This window comes from Sminthopsis crassicaudata, chromosome 5 (genome assembly GCF_048593235.1).
Source record: "Sminthopsis crassicaudata isolate SCR6 chromosome 5, ASM4859323v1, whole genome shotgun sequence".
Lineage (NCBI taxonomy): Eukaryota > Metazoa > Chordata > Mammalia > Dasyuromorphia > Dasyuridae > Sminthopsis > Sminthopsis crassicaudata.
The window spans coordinates 174,001,998-174,026,223 of record NC_133621.1 but is presented as its reverse complement, the minus strand read 5'-3'; the positions used below and the strand labels follow the sequence as shown (position 1 = coordinate 174,026,223).

The window sequence follows — 24,226 nt, the reverse complement described above, 5'->3', positions numbered from 1 at the left end:
GATCTGAGGAACAAAGTACAGTAATTAATTAGGAGGAAAAAACCCAGAAAAGGGCAATCAAAAAGAAAGAATAGAAACAATCATTTATTGGATACCTACTTTGTGCCAGACACAGTGCTAAATGTTTTGCTAATGGCGTATCATTTGATTCTCACAAGAGCCTTGTAAAGTAGATATTGTTATTATCCCCATTCCTTATATTAAGTTAAGGAAACTGAGGCAGACAGAGAGATTAAGTGACTTGCCTAGGGTCTCACATCTGGGAATTGTCTGAAGCTGAATTTGAAATCCTATCTTCCTGAGTCCAGACTCAGAACTTTCCTCATATCTTGACCTCACTGCCTCAAAAAAACTTGAGATTATGCCTTATTGAAGGAACCAAGGATATTTAACCTGGAGAAGGAAGCATGGAAGATTTTAGCTGTATTCAAGTATTTGCATACTATCCTATGGAAATAGGATTAGACATGTTCTGTTTGGTTCCAGAAAGCAGATCCAGGAAAAATGGATGGAAGTTAAAAAAAAATTGAGACTAGATATCACCAAAGGTCTCTTAATAATTTGAACTATTCCTAAGTACACTGCACTATTTCAGAAGGTATTGTGTCTCTGAAAGTCTTCAAGCAGAGGCTGGATGTCTGCTCAGGGATATATTATAGTGGAGATTCCTTTAGACTTACAGGTCAAGTTAAGTCAACATGCCCTTGTTAAGTGCCTATTATTCAATAGCCACTAAAATCCCTTTCAGCTTGAAAATTATGGGGTTGCTAGATAAATAATCCTTTAGCATTCCAGTAAATTCTACTTCCATCTGGATGAAAATATATAAGTTTGTGGACTTCAGTACTATCCCAAGTCTTTGTATTCCTCTGTAAAGGGAACAAACTTGACTGCTAGAGAAGTGAGGCTCTGTGGCCCTGGGAACTGGGTTTTGGGTTTTGGTCTGTTTCAGATGTTCTTTTCAGTTCTGGGCACAGGCAGTCCTAAATCTGGAGCGTAAGCCAGGGTAACCTTGGAGTTAGGATTGTGGGAGGAATGTTGCTGCCTGAGAAGCCAGGGTGTCACGAGGCATTGTATAAATGACTGTGGTAGTAAAGTTTTGTTTTGTTTATTAGCTTGATTTTTTGAATTTTGTTTTGTTTTCACTCTCTTTCTGTTCCTTCAGCTCCTCATATGTTGTATTTTCCCTCCAGAAACTCTGGAAGGCTGGTTTCCCTGCTACTCAGTCACATTTCCTCTATGTGACTACCACCTTTCAATTTGAGAGGTTACGCCATTGCTTCTCTGGGGGTGAATTTAGAAAATGGGCCCAGGGATATTCCTTCTGTGTACAGGAGTCTAGGTTATTTGGCTCCATTTTCTCTTGCAGCCAGATGGTTGAGAGATCTTTATCTGTTTTCTCCCTTTTTCCCTTCTTTCCTCAAGACCCTAAAGAAGTAGTCTTCTCTTAACCTTTATCCCCATTTCTTTCTCTTTAGCTGTCAGGTGAATATCTCTGGAACTTAGGAGAGAGACAATAAAACAACACTAAAGGGTTTTGAACATAGAAATAATATGATTATATCTCTGCATAAGAAAGATGCCTGGGATAATTTGAAAGATAGACTGGAAAAGGGAAAAAAAATAAAGGCAGGAATTATTTCAGGATGGTATTGTACTAGTTCAGATGATTCATAATGGTCTGAATTAAGATGTACTGTGGTAGCAATGCCTACTGAGTGCAAAGCCCTCAAGAAAACTCTGAGGGAGATGCAAAAAATTATATAATCCTCCTCAAGGAGTTTATAGCAAAGAAGAGGAACTAAAATAGTTACACAAATAATTACAATATCAAAAAGAACATAATAAGGATAAATGATGCATAAGAGAATATAAACAAATAAGCTATGAACTCCAAGCTATGGATATCATGGAAGGCTTCAGGTAAAAAGTACATTGGAAATAGGATTTAGATTCCAGGCATATGTAATAGTGTAAGTAAAGATATACAGGGAAGTACAGAAAGTGTTCTAGAAACAATGATGAGTAAATAGGTTATGGATCTGGAGCATAAGTTAAGTGGCAGAGGTGTAGATAGATTATGGAAGGCTTTGAATAGCAGGTTGAAATGTCTAGAGTCTATAGGCAATGAGGAACTTCAAGGATTTTTGAGTAAGGCAATGATATTATTTGAGTTATGCATTAGGAATATTTAGTTGTAAATCATCAGAGAATGAAGAGGGAATGGAAGAGAAAGAGAGAAGGTAAAAGATTGATAAGAAAACTATTAGATAAACACTTAATAATATGAGTATGGAAAAAATCTGTAGTAGGAAAGTGCATTAATCTTCCCTTACAATTCAAAATTTTCTAATTGAACTAACTTCTCTTAAAAAATAAAACTGTTTTTTTTTAAGAGAGAAGAGGTCTAGACATGTGATATTATTTGTATTAGAAACCACACACACACACACACACACACACACACCCCACAGGTCAACAACTCATTTGTTAATTCTAATCTTAAAAATATGACCTGAGACACTAATAGTTAGGTTGACTTTACTATTTTCATAAGATTAGTGTGTATTAAAATTAGGACTTGAACTCAAGTTTTTCTAATTCCAAAATTATCCTTCCATACATTGTGTCGTGTAACTCAAAAGATAAATGATACATTTACTAGCCTTTTATGTTCCAATTAGATTTTTAAAGTTCCACTGGAGATCCCATGAATTTGAAAGAAGCTGGTATTATTATTGGGGCAATGTACAAGAAAAAAAATAAATGTGGTATCATCATATGCAAAGATGAAGCTACTGACCTACTGTCAGTAGAATGTAACCTACTGTCAGTAGACTGTAATTTCAAAAAGTACTAATAGTTTTATACTGTTTCCCTAACTTTCTTAAAACATAGAGCCCAAAGGATATGGGATAATATTTCCCTGGGGATTGAGAGAGAATATAACAATGATAGGATGATAGAAGTCTTGAAGAGGGAAAAGCATACTGAAAAAGAAGTGGTCACATTAGTTTTATATTTGTTTCAGGTAAATCTACTGAGCAGTCTCCCATATTTGCAAGATGGTTAACTGGATTAAATTCCTGGAAAGGGAGATCATGAAAAAATAAATATACCTATATCCTCAGTCTTATTGTAGTGTTAGTCAAAAGATGGTCCCTATTCTCAAGGAGTTTGCAGTCTTAGAAATAGTTTGCAGCAAAAATAAATAAAATGGGTCACCAACTGCCATTTCAGCCTGAATTACAAAATGTGTGTATCCTTTTAATTTGTCCCCTAATTTATGAGGAACTATATTGAATTGAGTACATCAGAATTCTCCAGGTGTGTGACATTTGAAAAGTCACTGACAGCTTGTGGTTTGCACTTTCCCACCTCCCCCCTTCCAGAGAGAAACAGTTAGAAGCTATTAAAAGGTCACAAGAAGATGCACTAAACAAGGGAGAGACACTTAGGAAACTACTCCAAGAAGCTACCAAACAACTGGAGAATGCTGAGCAGCAGGTAAAGGGGTATCTGACTAATTTACCCACAGGCTCTCACTGGTATGATGAGGCAAAAATGGAGGAAGAGAAAAAAAAAGAAACCCAAAGGGGAACTGCTCAGCTCAGACCCCAGTTCTCTTGCTCTAAACAGAGGAAGTAAAAAGAGGAGTTGTAAAAGAGGTGGTGTTAACAGCCTAGCCTGCTGATGAAAGAGGCAATTTGGCACATACAGACTTCTACCGTTGCAGAAATAGCTCAAGCGTACCAAACCCATGCAAATACAGAATTGCAGAAGTTCAGCAGGAGCTTATCACCCCCTAAGAAGGAAAACAAATTTTGAGTTTTGTGTGCAGGAAAGAGATCAGATTGACAGCCAATTGCTTTCAGAGTTTGCTGCTTTGTTAAAATTCAGTGTTCCCACTACATGTCCAGCCTAAGGATCAAGGACAGATCCTCCATGTCGCCAAGGAAAACATTGAGTCTTTGCAGTGCAAGCTGGAAGAAGCTGTTTCTGAAGAACAAGATTTCCAAGCATTAAATATCACTTTATCGAATGCTTGCCAGATAGTTGGACCGAAGAGAAAGAAACTGAAATGTAAGCTCTACTTAATCATTTTGTTTCATCCTTAAATATAACGCAAAGCTGGGCAGTGGGTGGAAAACTTGCTTTCTAGTTCATACTGCTATTATTATCTGAACTGGTGACAAAGATTGACCCTGTGGCCTAGGCCTTTGGGGGCTTTCAGAATGGCTGTTTAGTCTGTGTCACCCTGACAACAAAACTGGCTCTTCTGAACTTTCATTAGGATCTGGACCTTTCAGTAGTTCTAATTCTTAAAAACAAAATTCTTCTAAGAGCAAATGGAGGAAATAATAAAAAAAAATCAAATCTCTATAGTCTAGCTTGGTAATTTTATAAGTTGCTTAGGGCCCAGAGAATAAAAGACTTCTTCAAATTGATGTTTAACCCATGCAGTGGGAGGAAACAATGTCATAAAATTGTTTTAAGTCTCTCTATGATAGCTGGCACTCTATGAGTATTCATTGAGTATACATGAAAAGAAAGCAGTCCAACATCTTTAATAAAGCACTTCCTACTTTAAAGGTTGATAAAACAAAGATGTTTTTCAAATTTTGCTTACATTTATAGCTGTTTACTAACAAAACTTTGTAGACAGTTGTTTAATACTATTTTTAAATTGAATGATTTCATCTAAAATAAATTGAAGTTAAAGGTCAGCTATCAGGTGAAGTGTGAACTTCACTTGTTTTGCATTTGCTGTAGCCTTCTTGCCTTCTTTTGAGAGAGATGTTTGGGAAAATTGAAAACTAATTTTCTGCTCTAAAATATCAGGTTTGACAACCTACAAAACACCCAAAACTTATCAGCTCTCCTTAAATTCAGCTTTATTTATTTTAAATTATTTTTAAATTATTTTAAATAAAATAATTTGAAACTGTCAGATAACATGCAGGTTTGCTATGAAAGAGTATTTTTCCCCCTTGTAAAAATAAGTGTTAAGAAGAAGATTTCACATTGTTTGTAATTATGGCAAACTGCATTACGGGCATACCAAATATACCTTATGTAACTGCTTTTTAATTCATTAGCCTTTTTAAAAGTTTTATTGATGTGATTTGTTTTTACATTTCAAACATTTACAGATTATCCCATATGATGAGCTAAATCACTTCCTAATGTGATCTTTTAATCTATTTGGTAGCTCAAGATGTGTACGAATAAAAAATAATTAATAAATAATCAGATTAACACGCATAAAATTTAGTGGTAAATTATGAGTTCTTATCTCTTTCTATGATTTCCCTTTATATGTTTTAGGCATGTAAGTGTTTGTCTACTTTGAAGGAAAGGAATACCTACAATGATGATGAGGATTTAGAATATATCTCAAGTGGGCTTGTTTTTAAATAGCTTCAAATACTTTCTTGGTATGTGTATTCATCTCTGTTTCTTTCCTGGAGATTCAATATCATCCTTCAAAGGGATAAATTAGTAAAGTATTCAAACTGGATTAAAAAATCGACCTATTACATTTCCAGTTAGAAGAGAAATTAAACTGGAAACAATGACACTTTCCTGTGCTTCCAATAATTTTTCCCTAGTATGGCAAGTATTCTCACATAGTAAGTATTTAATAAATGTTTGTTACCTTCCTTCCTTTTTTGCCTTTGTATCCCCAGATCTACTGAAATGTATCAATAATTAATGTCTTTGTTGAATTTAATTCCATCTCAGAGAAGAAAGAATGTTAACTTTAGAAGGAGAAAGTTTGAGGTCAAATATTGCTTCTGCCACTCACTTCGTGAGGTTGGGCAAGTCAATTAACTTTTCTTAGACTCAATTCTCATGGTAAAGTGACACAGTTGGCTTGGATAATTGCGAAGGTCCCTTCTAGTTTATGACCTACATTTCTATGATATTCTACAATTGCCCATAATAAATTTTCCTATTTATTAGTGGTATCCTCTGTTTCTAAAAGACTAAATCCTGCTTTTTATGCCATTTGTCAAAGAAGCTTCTTCTACAAAATTTCAAAAATGGATCTCATTATAACTTTAATAAAGTTAATAATGGGTCCCCAATAAAGATCTTTAAAACCCATTTCCACTTCTAACTTCTCCATTTCTCTTGAGGGTACTACCATCCTTACAGTCAAATCCAGAGCTTTGGAATTATTATAAAAATAATTATATTTATTTATATAAAATGTTATTGCTATGTTTCACAAGGAAGAGAGACAAGCACATTTTCATGTCTCTTTTTTGAAGGGATCGGGCTTGATCATTGAATTTTCATTATTACTTTTTTCAATCGGTAAGCATTTATTTTTTCTCACTCCAACCATGATCCCCAAACTTAAATGATTGAATAAAATGAAAAAGAAAATAAAAACCCTTATAATAAGTATGCATAATCAAATAAAATAAATTCTAGTTCTAACCATATACAAAACTTCATGACTCATTATGCCTCTTGAATCTGTAACTTCTCTATTAATAGGTAAGTAGTATGATTCATCATTAGTTCTTTGGAGTCGTGGTTGGTCACTATACTGATCACAATTTGTAAATCTTTCAAAGTTTATCTTTGTAACGTTATTATTGTTAATACTGTTGTATCAGTCAATCTCTTAGTTCTGCATCATTTCATACAAATCTTCTCAGGTTTCTCTGAAATCAACACTTTCACAAATTCATACAACATACTAACATTCTATTGCATTTTGCTCAATACTGGCAATACAAAGGAAAGCAAAAGTTCTGTTCTAAAGGAGCTTCCAGTTGAATGGGGGAAACAGCATAGAAATAACTGTGGACAAACAAGTTATGTACAAGATCAATTGGAGATAATTGACAGAAGGAAGGCACTAATATTAAAAAGGATCAAAAAGAGCTTCTTATAAAACCTAGAGGTTTAGCAGGGACTGAAAGGAAGCCAAGGAAATCTAGAGACAGATGATTCCAGGCTTAGGGGACAGCCCCTGAAAATACCCAGAACTGGAAGATGAAAATTTTTTCAGCCATTTAACACATGCTGTACTTTCCTGCCTACTTGTGTTTTTCTCCTACTCTGGAATGCGCTCTTCCCAATTTCTGTCTGTCAAAAAAAGCAATCCATCCTATTTTCTGTTTTTATTGTTGTTAATATTTTTCCTCTTTAATAAGATGTTCAGCAAAATTTTATCCCTTTTATATGATTTGGTTCAATTTATGAACAATTATTAAGTTCATTTTTATTAAATTTGTGATTTCATCAAGATATGTATACCCTCTAACAGTGATGATTTATGCCATCTTTTATCTATGTCCTCTTATAAATCTTCCCTGGGATTGGGCATCCAGGAAACTGGAGGCCTTTTTCTAGATCTTTTGACATTGTACACAGAGAACCATATAAAATGTCTTTTAATACCAGATCAGCTTCTTTTCTAATTATATATATATATATATATGTATATATATATATATATATATATATATGTGTGTGTGTGTGTGTGTGTGTGTGTGTGTATGTGTGTGTATACATATATATATCTATATATATATATATATATATATATATATATCTGATATTCTTTATATTACTCCTGTCCTGTTCTTCTTTTGTAATATATTATAGCCTTCTCATGCCCTCTTCGTGTCAAATATATTTGGCACTAGAGTATAAAAAGTCTAAGAGAGCAATGTAAAGAATTACTTATAGATTAAGCCTGAAAATATCATACTGCTTCCTAATGAGATCAATAATCATTCAAAGGAGTTCATCATAGATTCAAAAGTCTGACTATGTATAATAATAATAATAATTGCCATTTTGTATTTATAATTTGCTATTTATAATAGCCAAAATTTAAATTGGAAAAAAAAGAAATTAAAAACCCTATGTCTTAAGGTTTATCTTACATGTTCCCTCCTTTTTGAAGCTATTCCCGGATTCTCCCTGAAAACTATTCCTCCTCCCCTGAACTCATATTTGTGTCGTTTTTGTGACATTTGATTGTAATGTATGCTTAAAAGCCTGAATGTTGTATTTCATTCCACCTGAACATTCTCTAATATCCCAGTACAATCTGGGGATGTTCTCTCTATTGTAGGAGTCCCCTTTACTGAAGTTCCATTTAACCACCCAACAATCAGGTTAGCTAGGGGAATATTTATTTCAAAAGCATAGCAAAAGCAAATATATTAATATTTTTCCAACCACTTAAGGGAACAGAATTTCCTAGTCCTACTCCCTGTCACTTCCATCTCTGAGGAATTAGATTTACAGTTTAATTCAGCTCTTATATAGCATAGTTCTACCAAGTTTCAAGTCCAAAGCTATTCTTGAGTTCCCGTGCCAGGCACTCAACCATTCAGGGTGTTAGAGCCTTTCTTTAACCTTAATTCCAAGTTCTGGGATTCTGTTACCTGTGGCTAGAATGGAAAATGACCAGAGCAAAACTCTAGGCCCATTTCTCACAGTCACAGGGACTAAAAAGGGGGTAGAGAACAAGACAGTCCTTTCCCCCATGATTTATGGTTTCATCATAGATGAAAAGGACTCTAGAAACAGCTGTATAAAAGGGCATCTTCCTTGTAGTCTTATAGTTTTAGAGATGCAGCTTATTAACTCTGTAGTTAATGTAAAGATTTGATAAGAGGGAATAAGAGAAGGAAGGAGACTGTTAATTGATACTATGGAATGATAGAATTCACTGAAAAACAGAACAAATAGGGCCTCATTATCTAACTTAACCAAGAAAGATTGACAATCACTGGAATGCTCTTTTAAAATGCAATTTATTTTTAATAACAAGAAACCCTTAAAACAGCTTTGTAACTATTTACATTTAAATATATGAATTTCTACTCATAAAATATAACACTTTTTAATTCCTTCCAAGTCTCTATCAATAAACTTATTCATGTTTTTTTTTAATCCATTCCAATGTGTGTGTTTTAAGTGCTTTGCACAAGCTAATGAAGAATGAAATGAGCAGAACTGGGGGGGGGGGGAATTGTACAACACTATAAAAACAAACTTCAAAAGCTAAAAGAATTATGATCAGTTTTAGATATCCAATGATGAAATATATTATCTATTACAGAGAGATAATTGACTTCAGGTATAGCATAAGACATAAATATTTTTATATATAACCAATGAAACAACTTGTTTTGTTTGTATATGGTTTTGTTAAAATAAATTTGTTTCAGTTGAGTGGAGAGAAATTGAAAGGGAAAATAAATTTGTGTTACTTTTTTTTAAATGAAGAAATGTAAGATGGAATTACAGTTATGAAATGTATTATACACTTGCAAATGAGGTCACTATATTACAAGTTTGACTGTTTACTTGTCACCAGATACTTCATATGAAGTGAGATCAATCTGTATTTTTCAGTGTAAAGAACAAAGCACATCAATAAAAAAGTGCTTTATGCAATTATCTTATTTGACCTTACTATGTACCATCTCACATGTAGTGTTTTAAAATATTTTCTTTTCTTTAATTTTAACATTATCTCTTTCTTTGGCCTCTCCCAACTGAACAATTAAAAACAAATTTTTGCATTGAATGTATCCAAATATATGTTTTATTCTTGATTTTAATCTATTCCCTCTCTGTGGCATGAGGTAGATGTTGCTTCACTAAGGCTCTAGAGTTCAAATCAGCAATCATTTGAAGTTTTTCGTTATATAATATTTGTTTATCATCATTGGAAATGCGGCATTCTATATATGTGAATTGATTTTTTTTCTTTTTTATGTATCAAACTATTCTTACTTTTTAACTTTTAATGAAGATCTTTGTAAATTATGTTGCATACTCAAGTCCATATACTTTAACTTCTGAGTAATTTGAGATTTCCATACTTTGCCGAAATTCAGTGATACATTTTTCAGAGCTATTGAGGTATAAGATTGCTTAATTGTTACACAAAGGCTTCCAGGTGTTTGGGCTTAATGAGTTTCAAGTTTTTGAAAAGAAAAACTTTGTTTTTTGTCTCCTCATTCATTGTCATAGTGTCATCTGTCACTTTTAACTGCTGTCATTGTACTTATCTCTAACAACATTCCTTATATTTTTCCTCTCCTCCTTCCCTACCCCCTTCTAATTTTATTTACTTTTAATCTTCTTTGCTATCAATAACAAATTTGTTGGAATTATGTATAAGATAAAAGTAGCCAGGGACAGGTTTCTTTCAATAAAACATTTGTATTTTCTGCTATGAATTGTGTGACAATATTTTGATTACTCAAACTACTTTTTTTCTGTCCCAAAAGTAAATGTAGCATAGTGGAAAAAAACACTGAGCCAAAAGACATGGCTCAAATCCAATTCATTACAATAACTGTGTAATGAATAATCACTGGTATTCACTACTTTTTAAATCTAGAACAAATCATTTTACCTCTTTCAGATTCAGTTTTCTGCCCATAAAATGTGAGACTTAAACTTCAGAAGTCTGTTTGAGCTCTAAATCAATAATCTGTGAAGCTCTTGGAGTCCCTTAGTTTCTTCATCTGTAAAATGATAAAAATATACCACCTACCTCATTTTGTGAGGAAAGCACAATATTGTTGTGCCCTGAATCATTGTGCTTATTGAATAAGCAAACTCTGTATAAACAAGAAGCTATTATATAATTCAAATACTTCATTAGCTTTAGAAAACATTACTCTTTTCTAAAAACAAAAAATCATTCCATTAACACTTATAGGAACTGATACAAAGATAAGTGAGCAGAACAAAGAGAACCCTGTTCATGGTAATAACAATATTGTTAAATGATCAACAGGGAGTGGCTTAGCTATTCTCAGCAATGCAATGATCTAAAAAACTATGTAAGACATTTCTATAAAATGCTATCTACCTCCAAAGAAAAGAACTGAAAGTGGGGTCTAGATGCAGATTGAAGCATACTTTTTAAATTTTTTCTTTGCTTTTCTTAGGATTGGTTTGATTTTGTCTGTGTTTTCTTTTGCGACATGGCTAATACAGAAATATGTTTTGTAACTGCACATATATAATTTGTATCAAGTTGCCTGTTTCCTCAAGAAGAGAGGAGGAAGAGAGAGAATTTTTGAACTAAAATTTTTAAAAATCAGTATTTAAAGTTATTTCTACACATAACTGGAAAAAATAAAATAAAAATAAGGGCTTTTGTTTATTTGCTTTTAGAACCAGTTCATTTATATGTAACAGAGCAAGTAGAAAATAGAAAAAGAACGAGAGAGACAGAAGGAGCAGAGTTTAATTCTTACATTGGCCACATACTGGCTATATAACTCATTCATTATCCTTTCTTTTTTTAAATAGTTTTTATTTACCAGATATATGCATTGGTAATTTTACAATATTGACAATTGCCAAACCCTTTGCTCCAATTTTCCCCTCTTCCCCCCCCCCCCCGCCCAGATGGCAGGTTGACCAATACATGCTCAATATGTTAAAGTATAAATTAAATACAATATATGTATACATGACCAAACAGTTGTTTTGCTATCCAAAAAGAATCAAACTTTGAAATAATGTACAATTAGCCTGTGAAGGAAATCAAAAATGCAGGCGGACAAAAATAGAGGGATTGGGAATTCTATGTAGTGGTTCATAGTCATCTCCCAGAGTTCTTTCTCTGGGTGTAACTGGTTCAATTCATTGCTGCTCTATTGGAACTGACCTGATTCATCTCATTGTTGAAAATGGCCACGTCCATCAGAATTGATCATCATATAGTATTGTTGAAGTATAATAATGATCTCTTTGTCCTACTCCTTTCACTCAGCATCAGTTCATGTAAGTCTCTCCAGGCCTTTCTGAAATCATTCTGTTGGTCATTTCTTACATAACAATAATAAACCATAATATTCATATACCACAATTTATTCAGCCATCCTCCAATTGATGGGCATCCACATAGTTTCCAGTTTCTGGCCTCTACAAAGAGGGCTGCCACAAACATTCTTGCACATACAGGTCCCTTTTCCTTCTTCAAGATCTCTTTGGGATATAAGCCCAGTAGTAACACTGCTGGGTCAAAGGGTATGCACAGTTTGATAACTTTTTGAGCATAGTTCCAAATTGCTCTCCAGAATGGCTGGATGTATTCACAATTCCACCAACAATGTATCTGTGTCCCTATTTTCCCACATCCCCTCCAACATTTGTCCAATTATCTTTTCCTGTCATCTTAGCCAATCTGACAGGTGTGTAGTGGTATCTCAGAGTTGTCTTAATTTGCATTTCTCTGATTAATAATGTCTTGGAGCATCTTATGGCTAGAAATAGTTTCAATTTCTTCATCTGAGAATTGTCTGTTCATATCCCTTGACCATTTATCAATTGGAGAATGGCTTGATTTCTTATAAATTAGAGTCAATTCTCTATATATTTTGGAAATGAGGCCTTTATCAGAACCTTTGACTGTAAAAATGTTTTCCCATCATCCGTTGTCCTTTCAAGCATGTCTCTAATTCTCACAATTGCCAAACTGTACTAGTAGATAAATTGCTCTTACTAAGTATTTCCCTTAGCAATGACATCATAGATCTGGTTAAAAACAAATGAGGATCTTAATTTTACATTTCAGAGGGTGATAAAAGCAGTCTAAATCCTAATTGTTCTTATTTCCTATCCCTATCTTGTTTTTTTAAAACTTTTTTAAAGGCACTATCATATCTGAATGCTTTTCTCCAAAAAGTATTGTCTGGTTTCTGCTCTCTTCGCCTCTACTATCTAAAATTTTGAGTGGATCAATGGCATTATGAAATGATTGGACACAAAAGATAAATTGTATTCATACTGAGATGATTGTAAATATCTCTTTATAGCAACTTTTGACTCACAGAAAGAGAAGTTATTTAAAGGGCAACCCCATAGAATATCTTGTCAGGTACAAATTCTTTTGCTGGTGGTGGCAACACAATACTATGATATCTTTTCACCAAGGAAAATTATCTGGTTGTGGTAAAGTTTTTAAAATATCAACTTTAATAGATTTTAATATATTCCAATACATAAATATTAAAGTATTCTAGAATAGTGAGCATTACTCTTAATATGCTTCTTTGTATTTTGTTTTCAGAAAATTGAGAATCTGATTTAAAAATATAATATCTCTACGGTAGAGGAATTTATTCTAACTCCTAAAGGGAAATATAGTATTATGGAAGACTTAAGGATCTCCATTCTTCTGGGTGGTATTTACTTATACACTTATTTATACTTAGATAGTCAGAGGTTTAATTTTGAGAGTTTCTTAAAAAGGTTGTGAGGTTTGCTGGTCACTAAATCCTAAGTTAACATTCAAAATCCTCTCAGCTTATGCTTCCAGAGACCAAATTGTACGTTTCGCCTTTTTGCAATCTTTGCTTTATTTTTTGTTTGTTTTTTTCTTTCATGCTATATGAAACCATGGTGCACTAAAACAAAAGAAATATACTCTATTCCCAGTGTTGTTGACAGTCTAAGAACAAGCTGTGGCACTGTAAGATGAGGTGATAGATTTCCATGTACTAGTCCCTGGAACATAAAGTTTAAAAAAACAAAAATTCAAACTGGATAGATTGCTGAAATCCAATAAGAATGAACTTAATTAATGTGAGCTTGTTAATACTAATGCTTCCTCCTAGTTTATTGATGATCCCCAGTTTATCCCATATACATTTTGTATTTTCATAGTTATTTACATTTTTCTCCCTCATTTAAACTATGAGAGTAGTCTTTGCCTTTCTTTGTAATCCCCAGCATTTAACACACTGCTTGCTACATTTTTTGTTGCTCTTCAGTTGTTTTTCTGTCATATCTGATTCTGTGACCCCATTTGGCATTTTTTGGGTAAAGATACTGGAATGGTTTGCCATTTTCTTCTCCAGCTCATTTTATAGATGTGGAAGCTGAGGCAAACAGTGTTAAATGACCTGCCCAGTAACTTACTCACGTAGCTAGTAAATGTTTGAGGTCAAATTTGAACTCAAGAAGGTGAGTCTTCCTGACTCCACAAGCACTCTTGGTGCTTAATAAATATTTCTTGACTTCTTGTGAACAACAAAATGAAATTATCTGTGATCCTGTTGATCTGGGAGCTCCCTTCACTAGCTCAGATCCCAATCCACTCATGTTTCCTCATCCTGTGTGATTCTATCAATTATTCCCAGATATCCATCAAATGTTAAGTATTTCCAGCCTTCCTCCATCAAGGAAAAAAAAATATATATATATATATGTCAGGAAATAAAATTGAATACTCCTCCTATCAAAGTATCACTGTGACATTAAATAAAAAGATGATGAAATACAGAAATCTGTAGTTCAAAATATTATTGAATTACCCTTCAGAAGTAATAACCAGATTATATACACTGCTATAGTAAGCATATATCATCTCTAAATCTCAAGGATTTGATTTTTCTGCTTTAACATTTTTGTGCCCTCACAAGCCTTTCTTAGGAAGACATTATTGTTAAAGCTATCTCAGATTCTTGACTCTGCCATATTGCCACATTTGAACTTAGAATTGGATCTAGCAATGGGGAAGCAACAGTAGGGTATTCTATGTTCCAATATTAATTGCTGTCAACAGTGGGAGCTATATACTTGAGTCATCTTGGTGATTTTCATACTTCTTCAATATTCTGATTTTTTCAACTTAATTTTTCTTTTAACACAGAACTATTTCAGTGAAAATTTGTCACATCATGATTCCTCATCCACCACAGATTTAATTCAAGAACCACTGAAAGAACAAACAGTAAGCAAAAATTTAGCATATTGTCATTGTTTGGGTGCCACTTATAAACTAAATACTATGCCAAACCTAAACAAATTGTTTGACAGCTTTTTTTTGGTATCATATTCTTTCTATTTGATTGAAAATCTGATGTGATGGTGAAAAGTGATAAATGTATTACTGTACCATAATTTTAAGAGAGTTAAAGTATAAAGAACTTATAAGTATTGGTTAAATTCTTATAAGCTCAAGATCATGGTATTGACTAATACTTCTAAGAAAGAGTGAATATTATAAAATAGTCCTTTATAGTATTTAAAGTGCTTTTCCTTACAACAGTCCTGGTGCACAATACAGAGATTAGTATAATAATAAGTAAATAATAAGTAAAATAACAGAGGCTCATCTGCACACAATCAGTAAATATAAGAAACAGAATTCAAACTCTGATGTCCTGCCCCAAGTTGAGTATTCTTCCCACTATGCCATACTGTTTCTATAGATAAATTCTCCTAAGAAAAATTATATTTTTTAATTTTAGAAAAAAATAAAACTTCTTGATTAAAACCATTTAGATGAACTTGTCTCCCTTCCCTTATTACATGTATAAGAAGCTTATTAAGAATTACTTGTTGGGCAAAGTACAAAGTGTTATAGTAAAAGACCTGAAAAGTTCCTTCTGCTTTTAAACTGAAACATAAAAGACTTAACTATGTAAATGAAAGACATCTCAATCAACAAACATTTTGGTGCCTACTATTTGCCAGATACTACTTTAATCAATTCAAATACAAATGAAAAATAGTCCCTTATCTCAAGGAGTTAGTCTAGACAGGAGAGACAACATATATGTGGAATATACAAAAAATGAATTTAAGAAATTTTGAGAAAAAAAAGGCACCAATAGATGAAGGGACCAAGAAATACCTCCTATAGGAAGTACCATGTGATCTGTGACTCAGGGGAAAGTGAGAAATCTAAAAGGCAGAGGTCAGAAAGGAAAACATTCAAAATATGGGAAATAACCAATCCAAGAGCAGAATAAGACCATAAGTGTGAGGGAGAGCAAGTAAAACAGTATAAGTGGACCATAGAGTATATAAATAAGATGAATGTATAAGAAGATTAGCTGATAAGAAGGTGTTAAATCAAGGAATTGTATATCATCCTAAAAGGTAACTAGTAACTCTTAGTATTTATTTGCGTAGAGAATAAAATGATCAGACTTTAGTTTTAGAAACATTATTTTGGCCACTGTGTGAATGATAGATGATAACAGGGAGAAATCTGAATTGCAATCATCCACTCAAGAGGTGGTGAAACTGAATTGGATTGGACTAAGGTGGTGAGAGAGGAGACTAAGGTGATAGATAGGGCATGGTCTTGAATTCAAGAAGACCAACCTTCAGGTCTTTTCTGAGACATTTAGCTAACAGTGCAACTTTGGATATGTCATATAACATCGCAATTCTTAGTTTTCTCATCTATAAATTAAGGGTACCCCTCTCGGCTCCCTCCCTGCTCTCTATGATATTATTATCTGATGATACAGATGAGAGAGGCTGGAAAGAGCAAAGATGTCACAAGAATTGGCAACAAATTGGATATGTGGGAGAGTGAGAGTAAAGAGATGACAATGACAATGAAGTTGTGAGCCTGAATGACTGAATGTATATTAGTGCCTTCAAGGTTAATAGGAAATCTTGGGAGATAGGTGAGTTTAGAAGAAAAGGATAATGATTTTTTTTCCTCCCATCAGAGATTGCCTTACCACAAGAAAGCTTGTGTTCATGAATCAGGAATACATAAAACACCACTGAACTTGGAATTTGTAGACCAGTACACACCTCTTTTAGGTAAGCATATATTGTGGTTACAGTCTGCCTAATTAGACATTGTCCAGGACAGAAGGCATGTTAGTGGGTGTCTTTTAAAATAGGAGATAAAGTGCATGTGTGTTTGTATCCCTTGTAGTCATTCAAGTCATAAATATTTATTTAGATCTTACTATTCAGTTTATTTCAACAAGCATTTATTAAGCATCTGTTCTATACAACGCATGATGCTAGGTGCCAATTATGCAAAAACAAATCATGATACAGATCTTCTCTTCAAGGGAGGCCTTTGCACTCACCATTTTTTTTTGTCTTGAATATATTCTCTCCTCATTTCTGCTTCACAAAAGCATCCCTTTCTTCAAGGTCCAATTTAAGCACCACCCCCACATGAAGCCTTCCCTGTCTCAGACACCCTAGACCCCCTTTTTTGCCCCAGATTCTTCAACTGTAAAATGGGGATAATATCACTTGCCTTTCAGGATTTTGTGACAATCAGATGAAATATTTATAAGTTGTTTAGCACAGTTGTTGGAATATAGTAACAAATACTTGTTTCCTTTCTTCCTTCTGATTCTCCCCCCAACAACTTGTGTTCCTCTTATCCAACTACTCTGTATTTTTTCTGTACACATACACACACACACACACACACACACACACACACACACACACACTTCAATATTGTCTTCTCCAGTAAAATGTAAATTCCTAGAGGATAAAGATTTTCTTTTTTCTGTAACCAAGTCTCCAGTACCTAGGAACTAGCAGGCATGTAATATGTGATTGTTGATTGATTAATCAAGTAATTGTAAGTCCTTTCAATCAGCCTACTAAGGCTGACACATAAATAATATGCACAATTATGTATGATACTGTATAAGAGAAGGTTGGATTACAAGGAGAAAGAATTGTAAGATGTAGTCTTACATTAAAGAGTTTGCAGTCTAGAAGTAGGGATAATAGGATCATAAATTTAGGCATTAGATAATTTTACAGCTCAGAAAACTGAGGTACAGAAGTCATACAAAAATTAACAGTTATGTAGTGCAGAAAATAAATAAGAAAGGGCTATAGGAGTTAAAAAAGCAAAAGACCTTGAGCAATAGGGATTTTAAAGACCATTCAGTTCAACAAGCAGTTTTACACATGAGAAAAAAGAGATTGTGACTTGTCTATGGTCATATGACTGCTCAGTAGCTAAGAAGAGATTTAACTGCCTTTGTCCGCTTTCCTTCATTTACATAGTTACTTTTCTTGTAGGCCTAATGGTCTATCTTCCAGACACTTTTAGAAATCTTTCTATTACAATTGACCTCCCTTCCTCAAGTCTTTGTTCCCCTGCCTCAAGTCTTTCGCCATTTTAATCCATCACCACACAGTTACTAAAATGATTTTCATAAAGCATGGGTCTCAATATATCATCTCTCTTTGAACAGACTACAGTATAGCTGCCAGTTACCTCAGTAATCAAATATAAATTCCTCTTTTCCTTGTTAAAAGATGTTCACAACTTGACCCCTTCCTGCCTTTCCCATCTTATTCTGTTGTATTCATTCTATGGTCTAGACAGGCTGTCCTGCTAGGTTTTCCTCACATACACGAAGATCCAGTCACCATATCTATTTGTTCTATTGCTCCCATGTCTCCAAATCTGTTCTTATTCACCTTTCCTCTCTTTCTTCTAAAACTCAGCCCAATTGCCACCTTATTCAGATAAATAGATAGATACTATGATTCTTATCGTCTTACTTGTTAAAAGATAAATTCTTTGACAGTGGGAATAACACTTTTACTTTTGTATTTTCATTGGTTAGCACAGTGACTGGAATATAGTAGATATTTAAATGCTTATTGATTGATTCTTTACCTACCAAAGCATCATCAAAGAGAAGTTAAAGCATTTTTAAGGACCATCCTATTATTTTATGAAGTGAAGGTGAGACATCTCTAGGGACTTTTGATATATTAATTTGCTAGGAATTCCAAACTAATCTTGTAAATTTTTTTGCAGTTTGTTTTATAAATTTGTTAAGTTTAGTTGTTTTCTTGAACAAACATTGTTCAAGAAGTATCAATTTATACAATAGATTGAATAATCAAGTAGATCTGTGGAAAACCAGGTTTGGGGAGGGGCTACCTTTTTCAAGTAGGAAAAACAACCAAGGTCTTCAGAAAAGATCAACCGCTATCTAGATGGGATCACTTCTCCCATACTTCCCACTGCTCCCATACATCCATGTGGGATAGAGTAAATATTCAAATATGGCATATGGGACTATTCTCATGGCTTTCTTAAGAACTCTAGTGAACAACTTGCTATTGAATTTAATTATTTCTGCATTTCAGTAATGATGTGATTAGTATTTTTTAAGTAGAAGGTCCTAAATTTATAGAGTAATTTTTTGGAAATTAATATTTATTTTCATGTACACCTTTTGAAATACAGATGCCTTACACCTAGACAACTTAACCAAGGCACCACGACTGAACAGAACAAGTTTCTCATGTATATCAAACAGAGTCCCTCTTTCATGTGAAAGATCAGAGTATGGAGAAGTGAAAGATGAGTCTGCTTTGGACATAATACTCAAAGGACAAAAGTAAGACAAAAGATTATGAATTGAATATCGTCATTGAACAAAACTTAAATGTTTAGAGGACAGAGCAATTGCTTTCAGAGCAATTTTATCTCCTCAGATTTTTGGTAGCAATATAAATTCTCTAATTTCTAATAAAGTAAACTTTTTAAAATATGCATCAACTTTCATGTTTTTTTCCTACAACTAGTGCACTGTTTTACACATAGTAGATAATATAGAAAGATTTGTTGAACTAAAATCAAATAGTATTCTTTCTCCCTTAAATTGGCATGCATTTCACAATTTCAAAAGCAAAGTGTGCTACTTGAAATGTTTCCTGTTACTCCAAACCCTACCAGGTCACTTGATCAAACTGCATACTTATTTTGGTTATCAATTCCTAGGAAAGGAAGTGTTATCTTGTGAAGTTTTCTCTGATCTATATTTTTGCTAGAGTCTGAGTACTTGTACAGATTAACTAACTAACCTTCTACACTCAGAAATTTAATTACGTTGCTATCCATTGTCTTCCCCAAAGAAGCTTCACTTCAGCTGCCAAGAGTAAGGAAGCAAATTTTTGAATTGCAAACTCTTTATTTTCATTTTCACCTGTCATCTCTGTGGCTTGTCAGCTTTAGTTGACAGATTCAGGAATGTTTTTGCATAATGCTTCATCCTTCAGGATTTAGAGAAAGTGAAATGAGGCTATTTTATAATTTAGGATGCTGCCAAAGACATACATTTATTCCTAGTTTAAATACATGGGGGAAACCTACAGTTTTTCACTTTTAAATATTCAATTCTATCTTCTACTGCTAGGTACTCAGTCATCTCAGTTGGCATCCAAACAATTGCACATCCTTTTGCTTCTGCCACAATGGATGATCTATGTCAGAAGGTGAGTATTAGACAAATCTATCCTTTTATCAGGTCTATGTTAACCTGTTGTTGCCTTCTTGAGTATTTATTGTCTTAATATTGTAGCTACATTTAAAAAAAAAGGAAACTGCCTGGTATATAATCACTTAAACAGACAAATATTAACCTAGTGCCTATAATATGGCAAATATGTGTTAAGCATTTTATGGGATATAGAAGAAATCATTGATTTAAATAGGCAAAATTACAGAGAATTAAGAATTTAACTATGTGCAATTGATAATTAGTAGGATGCTTATTCAAAGGAAATAGACAAGTGGAACCTCAGAAGAAACTTGCTAAAGAAAGTAGGTCATAATCTAGGTCTTCAAAGGTATGTCTTATTATATGCCTATATGTTTGGGGGGAAAACATTTCTATTAGAAGAATAGCATGAAGATAGGTTTAGAAGCAAAAATGATTATGTCATACACATAGAGACATTTTTAAAGCTTTTTATTTTCAAAATATATGCATAGATAGATTCTAGATGGCAAGTAATCTAAATGGCCCCTAGATGGCAAGTAATCCAATATATGTTAAACATGTGTAATTCTTTTATACATATTTCCAATTATCATGCTACACAAGAAAAATCAGATCAAAAAAGAAAAAAATGAAAAAGAAAACAAAAACAAGCAAACAACAACAAAAAAAGTGAAAACATTGTTATAATCCACACTCAGTTCCCACAGTCATCCTCTCTATAGGTGCAGATGGCTCTCTCCATGACAAGTATAAGGACATTTTTAACCCTGTTTCACAATTAGAGCACAGGAAAAGAGTATATTGTGGAGCAAAAGGAAATAATTAAGTGAGGTCAGAGCATAGAGACATTTGAAAACCAGGCATTAATGATGACCCATTAAACATTCTGGATCAGAAAAGTGACATGAAATAGATAGCACTTTAGGAAAAATTAGTCTGGCATCAGTACCTAGTATAAAGTGAAAGGAAGAGAATCAAAGCAAAGAGACAGTAACTAAGAAGCTAAATTAGATCAGTAGCTTCAAGAATATTGAGGAAAGAGAGGGATCCTAAAGACATTTCCAATGGAATTTCAGTGGTGCATTTTATATAAGCAATGAAAGAGAGGACTGATTTGAGAGTTTCCAGTGCTTTTTCATCTGAGAGATTGGAGCAGTAGTGCTACTGCTCACTGAAGTATGAAATAATTATACTTTTCTTCTCTGAGAAAAAAAAGTGAGAAGTAAGGAGGCAAAGACAAATAAGAGACGAAATCAAAGAAAGAAGAAAGATGGGTGGGAAAACAGAAGAGATAGAAAGAAAGAGAGAGAGACAGAAGATAGAGACAAGAGAAGCAAAGAGAGGGAAAGGAAATGAGAGAAAGGTAAGGAGGAAGAGATGAGAATGTGGATATTAATTCTGATGAGAGTTTTAGAAGCAGGATGTTTTGACCCTCAGTTTACTTGGCTAGTTGGTACTTAGATGGCTATGATGAGGCCATATGGAGGAGGAATTTGAAATTCTTCATAACTACCAAACCTGGAAGGTTTCTGAGACATCCTGTGGCTTACCTAATATTGAAATCAAAACTAAATTATTTCTAGAAGATAGCTATTTTCCAAGGTCCCAGCAAAAGAGAATTGGGCTAAAAATGAACTTTGCACTTGAGTATTGAGTACAGTACTAAGAGCTGTAAAAAGGATATGGTGGGATAGGTTGTTCACATACCAATGTGAACCAAAGGCTAAGAACTCCTTATCAAAACATATTTAAGTATAGTATAAAATACCTTAAATTCCAAGATAAATGTTGAGTTTTCAAAAATAAAAAGTCCACAGACCCCAGGTTAAGAACTTTTCTTCTAATTCCAATTCCATAAAGACAAACTATATAATGAACAATTAATTAATAAAATAGTTGTTCTGAGAAAAGCGAAACAAATGAAACCTCTGAAGAAGCTTCATGAGAAAAGTGAGTCATGAACTAGGTCTTAAAAGATGTGTAGGATTTTATATATACATATATATATGTATATATATCTATATTTATATATATATATATATGTACACATACACATACACATACCCACACATACACACATATATGAATCTGCTGCATCCAGAGCTTCCAGTGATATCTTCATTGCCAAATACAGGATCATTTTCTCACTCCTCAATCTTTTTGACCTCTCTGTAGCCTTTGACCCTGCTAATCATTTATTTCTCCCGAATATAAACACCTCTCTAGGTTTTCATGGTACTATTCTTCCGTGATTTACTTGTTTGATGAGTTCTTTCTGCATTTTCATCTAAGTCATACCTACCAACTATGAGTATCTTGACATCTCTGTCCTGCCCTTCTTTTCTTCACCCTCAGTGCTGTTTCATCTGGTGATCTCATTAGCTCCCATTTGCAGATGGTTCTGAGACCTATTTGTCTAGCCCTAACCTCTCTTCTGACCTCTAATACTATGTCATCAATAGCCTATCTTTAACTGGATGTTCTATAGTCACTTTAAATTCAGCATGTCCAAAAGCCATTATCTTCTCTCCCCAATTTTCTGCCCTTCTAAACTTCCCCGTTACTGTCAAGAATACCATTCTCTTTCCAGTCATCCAGGCTTGCAATTTAGTGTCATCCTTAATTCCTCCTTATCCCATCATATTCAATCTCTTGCCAAGTCTTGTCATTCTCCCTTTATTCAATAAATTCCGTTAGCTCACTGTCACCCCTAGAATCAACTATAAAAGCTTGTTTGAATTTTAAAGTATTTCACAATCTGACCCCTTTCTGCCTTCACTCTTTTTACACTTTACTCATTTCCATAAATTCTGTGCTTTAGTTGCACTGTCCTTTCTGTTCTTTGAAAGCAAGCAAAGTATGTTCATACAAGGTATATACACATCTTCATGCATGTATACACATATCTGTGTATATCTCTGTGTGTGTGTGTGTGTGTGTGTGTGTGTGTGTGTGTGTGTGTGTGTGTGTAGAGAGGGGGAAAAGAGGGAGAGGGAAAGAAGGAGAGAGGGGAGAGAGGGAAGGAAGAAGGAGGAGGGAGGGAAAGAGGTGAGGGAGATGGGGAAGGGAGGGTGGGGGGAGGAAGAGGGAGAAAGAGAGGAACAGGTAAAGGGAAAGAGTGAATGTGAGGTCCTTGAAGTCAGGGACTTTTTTTTACCTTCTTTGTATCCTTCCCCCTTGGTACAATACCTCATATATAGTAAAATCCTTATTATATCCTTTAAAACAAATTAACTCTACTCATCTTTTCCCCAAATTCTTCCTTTTCCCAAACTTTCCTACTTTCTGTCAAAGGAACTAGCATCTTTTTAGTCTCCTATGTTTGTAAGCTCAGCTTTATCCTGAATCATTCATTCTCCCTTACCCAACATATCCAATCATTTTCCAAAGCTTGCCATTCCTACAACCCACCTCACATCTGACCACTTCTGTCCATTCTCCCAATCCAGTGCATACCACACACTGATGCCAGAGTATTTTTCTCAAGCTCATATCTGACATTGTGAATCCCCTAGTCCATTAACTCCAGTGGCTTCTTATTTTCTTAAGATCAATTATAAATTCAACTTATCTTTTAAAACCTTTAACAGCTTGCCCCATCCTGTCTTTTCAGATTTCGGAGGGCATTATTCTTCTTTTCACATTCTTCAATCTAGCCAAATTGACTTTTGCTTTATTCCTCCTACAAACATGACACTCTTCTCCCAACTCAGTGCATCCGTCATGCCTTGAATGTGCTCCTTCATTAACTCCACTTAACAGAGTAATTTTCTTCATTTAAGATAGAGCTGATATATCAACTTCTACATGAAGCCTTTACTGATTTTCTCTACTAATAGGATCCTCCCTCCAAACTATCTTGTTTCTTACTACTTTGGATATATGTATATTTGTTCACTTTATATTTATGCTATATATATCTATATATGAATTGGCATTTCACCCCATTATTGGAGCCTTGAAAGGCATAGTTTGATTCCTAGTAGCTGTATTTATAGCACCTAGTACAGTGAGTGGTAGATAGTAGACACTTAGTAATTACTTGTTATTTGGTTGGTTCATTCATCAGGGATCCTCTTGACATATGTGTAGATTTTGTCATAAAGATCTTGAAGAGATGTATAAAAAACCAAATAAGGTGATAGTTACTGAAACTTTCTGGATCATCTTTTTTCATT

At 33.9% G+C, this 24,226-nt stretch overlaps 1 protein-coding gene across 1 annotated transcript in view; it reads left to right on the top strand.

The window, feature by feature from the left end:
• IRAG2 (inositol 1,4,5-triphosphate receptor associated 2) overlaps positions 1 to 24,226 on the top strand; it is a 103,952-nt gene that overhangs the window by 42,404 nt on the left and 37,322 nt on the right. Inside the window, 7 exon segments of the mRNA XM_074269590.1 lie at positions 3,393 to 3,644; positions 3,896 to 4,083; positions 12,828 to 12,889; positions 14,666 to 14,746; positions 16,485 to 16,581; positions 19,010 to 19,163; positions 19,962 to 20,040. Coding sequence (XP_074125691.1) covers positions 3,393 to 3,644; positions 3,896 to 4,083; positions 12,828 to 12,889; positions 14,666 to 14,746; positions 16,485 to 16,581; positions 19,010 to 19,163; positions 19,962 to 20,040 — 913 coding nt within the window.